This window comes from Sinocyclocheilus rhinocerous, unplaced genomic scaffold (assembly GCF_001515625.1).
Source record: "Sinocyclocheilus rhinocerous isolate Xijiao unplaced genomic scaffold, SAMN03320098_v1.1 scaffold359, whole genome shotgun sequence".
NCBI classification, from domain to species: Eukaryota; Metazoa; Chordata; class Actinopteri; order Cypriniformes; family Cyprinidae; genus Sinocyclocheilus; species Sinocyclocheilus rhinocerous.
Genome location: NW_015652307.1, coordinates 471,207 through 475,532, shown reverse-complemented (window position 1 = coordinate 475,532; position 4,326 = coordinate 471,207). Strand labels below are relative to the sequence as shown.

At 34.9% G+C, this 4,326-nt stretch overlaps 1 protein-coding gene across 2 annotated transcripts in view; it reads right to left on the bottom strand.

Annotated features, from left to right (window-relative positions):
- golph3l (golgi phosphoprotein 3-like) overlaps positions 1-4,326 on the bottom strand; it is a 23,215-nt gene that overhangs the window by 7,755 nt on the left and 11,134 nt on the right. For both annotated transcript variants that reach the window (XM_016520732.1, XM_016520734.1), the window contains 2 exons: positions 2,913-3,044; positions 273-387 (listed from right to left, as the gene is read on the bottom strand). In XM_016520732.1, the coding sequence (XP_016376218.1) occupies positions 273-387; positions 2,913-3,044 (247 nt within the window). The remainder of the gene's footprint in view (positions 1-272; positions 388-2,912; positions 3,045-4,326) is intronic.

The following is a 4,326-nucleotide window of genomic DNA, read 5'->3' as shown; positions in this document are numbered from 1 at the left end:
ATCACTTCGGCGAGAGCACTGTCTACGAGACACGCTTACGCCTTGAAGTGAAACCTGTTCGTCAAGTGGTGTTCTTCTCGCCGAGAGGACCCCCGAAGAGAGCCCTAATCAGTGAACCTGCAAGTGCTGCCCCCGGAGGAGGCAGACCCAGCCCTAGCTTTGCTTTGTCCCGTCCGAGCCTTGAGATGGTACGTAGACCGGGCACAGAGCTTCAGGCTGTGTGTGTGTGTGTGTGTGTGTGTGTGTGTCTTGTGTGTGTGTGTGTGTGTGACCTGTGAGAAGCTCGATCCAGCTGGCCACGTCCTCCGGTGGTTCAGTGTTCTTAATGTGCTTCAGCGCTTCATCCAGCAGCACGTCACCAGTGGGAGCGGAGGACTTCACCAACACCTGAAAACACACACACACACACACACACACACATCAACGAATGAAAACACGCTGCATATGCTAATATATGACATAAATGAGGTTTATTATAGTTAACTGAGACTAAAACCATAACTTTCATTACTTGAAATAAAATAAACTAACTGAAATGAAACATTTAAACATTTTATTTTAAACTGAAGATGTATTAAAAACTGGAATAAAAATTAAAAGCTTTATAGACATTAAAAAACTACTAAAAAGGACAAATAATGATGATGATATTAAATAGCACTGATTGAGTTAGTAAATTTATTTAAATTTAACACGATATCATCAACGGGCTATTTTCATGACAAACTAGATACAATTCAAACAATAATAGTAATAAGAAAAATAAAGAAAGAATGATATTAAATAGCACTGATTGAGTTAGTAAATTTATTTAAATTTAACACGATATCATCAACAGAGGCTATTTTCATGACAAACTAGATACAATTCAAACAATAATAGTAATAAGAAAAATAAATAAAGAAAATTATGTAGAATAACTTCATATTTTCCTTAAAGCAATATAAAATATAGCAATTATTTAAGCTCTTTCTGTTAGATTTTTGAAAGAAAATACAGAATTTTGCCAGTAAGAATTTGAATATGGCCTAATATAATTTAAAGCAGGACTTTACAATTAGTGTTATTTTAGTATCATTGATATACCATTATAGTTTCTATTCATATTTTGAATTCATTTTTATTTGTATACTTTCCATTTCCATTTTAATTTTAGTTAAAGTTTCAGTAATTTGCGTTTTTGTCATTTTTATAGTTTATTTTTTATTAATGTCTATATAGCTTTGTATTATTTTATTTTTTTCAGTTTTAGTTCAAATAAATAAAAATGAGAAATGCTGCCTTGGCAATTAGCCTATTTTTTTTAATAAAATATTGTATAAAATGTGTATATTTTATTTTTTTCCAGTCAACATTTATTTTGAAGTAACAATTTTTTTTCTTTTTTAGTTAAATATAATAACCCCGATTCCAATAAATTAATTCCTGAGTGTCTAAGTTAACATCTTGTATTCACAGTTTGATCATTTCTATTTTCAAATTGAAAACAATAAGCGGATTGTTCATTCATAATGGGCTTCGCTTCAAATAATCTGTTTTGGACACATACATTCAATTCCATAATTCCAAATATGATTTAATAAAAATTTTCAAATCGACAGGTTACACAAATGAAAGTCATTTTAAAAATACCTTAATATTTTTTTACTGTGTAAATTATTAATGCCTGATTCTGAATGCTATAGTCTGGGTGATATAGTGACTTCATGTTTGAAAAAGAACGAAACGACTTTTCAACAATTTTAAGCTCAGAATGACCTACAATATATTGTCTTGACAGGGTTGTGTCAGATCCACCCGAGTCTTCATTGTGCGCTTTAGTCTGGTTCAACTCGTTATTTAACTCCATCATCAGCTATTTAAACATCAACTGAACTACTTTAGCTCTTAACAAGGCTGTTGAACAGAGATGTGCTGTTACTTTATCAAGCGATTTACATAAATCCAGACATTCTGAAAGAGAAATGTGACATTTCCATCTCATCCTCTCAATGCAAATGAACTCTTGATTGTTCCAGCAGCAGTGAAACACTAACGACAGACTAATGCATCCGGTCTGGCTGGTCTGGTTTCATTGACTCTATAGTCACTCAGACAATAAGATGAAGACGCTTCACACACCCACTGCTGTTTGCCACGAGAGATCAGGTGTGTTTAACTTAACTGAAGCACAGGAACATTTGCATTTGTGTTGCCGGAACTGCTAAAACTCTAATGAGAGACTGGAGATACACTTACACTGCCAGCTAAGACTCGGGAATAGTTCAGATTTACGTATAATGTTTCTGAAAGAAGTCTCTTCTGCATTTATTTGACCCAAAATACAGTAAAAAATCTGAAATATTATTCCAATCTAAAACAGCTGTTTTCTATGTGAATATCTGTTAAACTGTAATTTATTTCTGTGATCAAAGCTGTATTTTCAGCATCATTACTGCAGTCTTCAGTGTCACATGATCTTCAGAAATCATTCTAATATGCTGATTTAAGAAACATTTCTGATTATTATCAATAATAAAAGACAAAAAAAGACACTTCTAGTCATCACGTTTGCATTAAATTGATGAAAAGTGCCAGTAAAGACATTTATAATGTCACAAAAGATTTATATTTCAAATAAATGCTGTTCTTTTGAGCTTTCTATTCATCTGTGAATCCTGAAAAACAAAATGTGTCACGGTTTGCACAAAAATATTGTCTTCTGTTGGGCTGCGTGCTTTGTTTGATAATTGAGCCAAATATTGTCCGATCCTAACAAACCATACATCAATGGAAAGCTTATTTATTCAGCTTCCAGATGATTCATTTGTGCATCATTAACTCTGTTGTTTTCCTGTTTATCTCTGTGCAGCTGCCGTGAATCAGTGTGTTTTGTGTAAACTGCTATAGAAACACACGTGGCTCGTCTTCACCTTGCGGTCCAGTAGTTTTCTCTTCCGTGAGCTCTGCGGTTCGAGCTGAACGCGTCCTCTCAGCGCCAGCTCCACCAGAATGCAGCCGCGCAGGCCTGACGAGATGCTGTCGTTCCAGAACGACGTGTAGCCCTGCGTTCAGATCAAACACAAGTCATCGCCAGATATTACACCAACCGAGAGAACACATTCAGAAATGTGTGCTATATTCAAATGTGATCTAGAGATTTTCATGCAAGGTTTGAGATGACGTGTCCTGCACGCTTTCTTTTTCTCTGGCGTTCAGTTTAAGCAACTTTTTTATTGAGCAAATAAAGGAAAAAATTGCAAATTGTGTACAAATCACAATGTTACAGTCAGAGCTAGTAACTGATTACATGTGATCTGGATTACGATAAAACTCTTTATTTTAAGATACACATGTTACATGTACTTACTATTATAATAACAATAAATTATGCATTATGGATTACGTTACCAACTACAATTTTTGTCATGTCATTTGGAATCAGTAACAGACTACAATTTGTAAGTAATCTGGTTATAGTTATATAGCTAATATAAGACACCAAATATTAAGGAACAACATGTAAAGCATGATGTCTCAATGCAAACCAGCTGTGACCTCAAACAAGCAGTGCATGCAAGAAAGAATAAAAACCATGCTGTTATTTGAGCAATAAAGTGGTTGCTTCTGTAAATAATTAAACAACAGAGAAAAGAAACTTAGTGAAGTGAAACAAGCTGAAATCAGAAAAACTGAAGGATTACTCGCTGTTCCAACAGAACTTTAGATGGTAGATTAATGCACGGACAAGAAAAAACATTTTTTGCAGTGTTGTTTGATAATGCTGGGTTTTATGGGTTTATTCCATAGGCGTAATGGTTTTTCTACCGTACAAACTGTATTTTCTATCGCCTTACCCTAAACCTACCCCTCACACTAAACTACAGGCATTTTTACATTTTTAATAAAACATTGTTTAATATGTTTTTAAAGCTATTTTAATTCTGACAACTAAGAAAATGTCCTCATAAAACATGTTTATGCTGTAATACCCATGCCATTATACAAATCTGTGTCCTCGTGAATCACCTAAACATGCACACACACACACACACACACACACACACACACATAAATAGACACGTACACACACTCACATATACACACACACATAGACACACACACACACACACACACACTCTCTCACACACACACACACACACACATAAATAGACACGTACACACACTCACATATACACACACACATAGACACACACACACACACACACACACTCTCTCACACACACACACACATAAATAGACACGTACACAGTCTCACATACACACTCACACACACTCTCACATATACACACACACATAGACACGCACACACACACACACACGTGC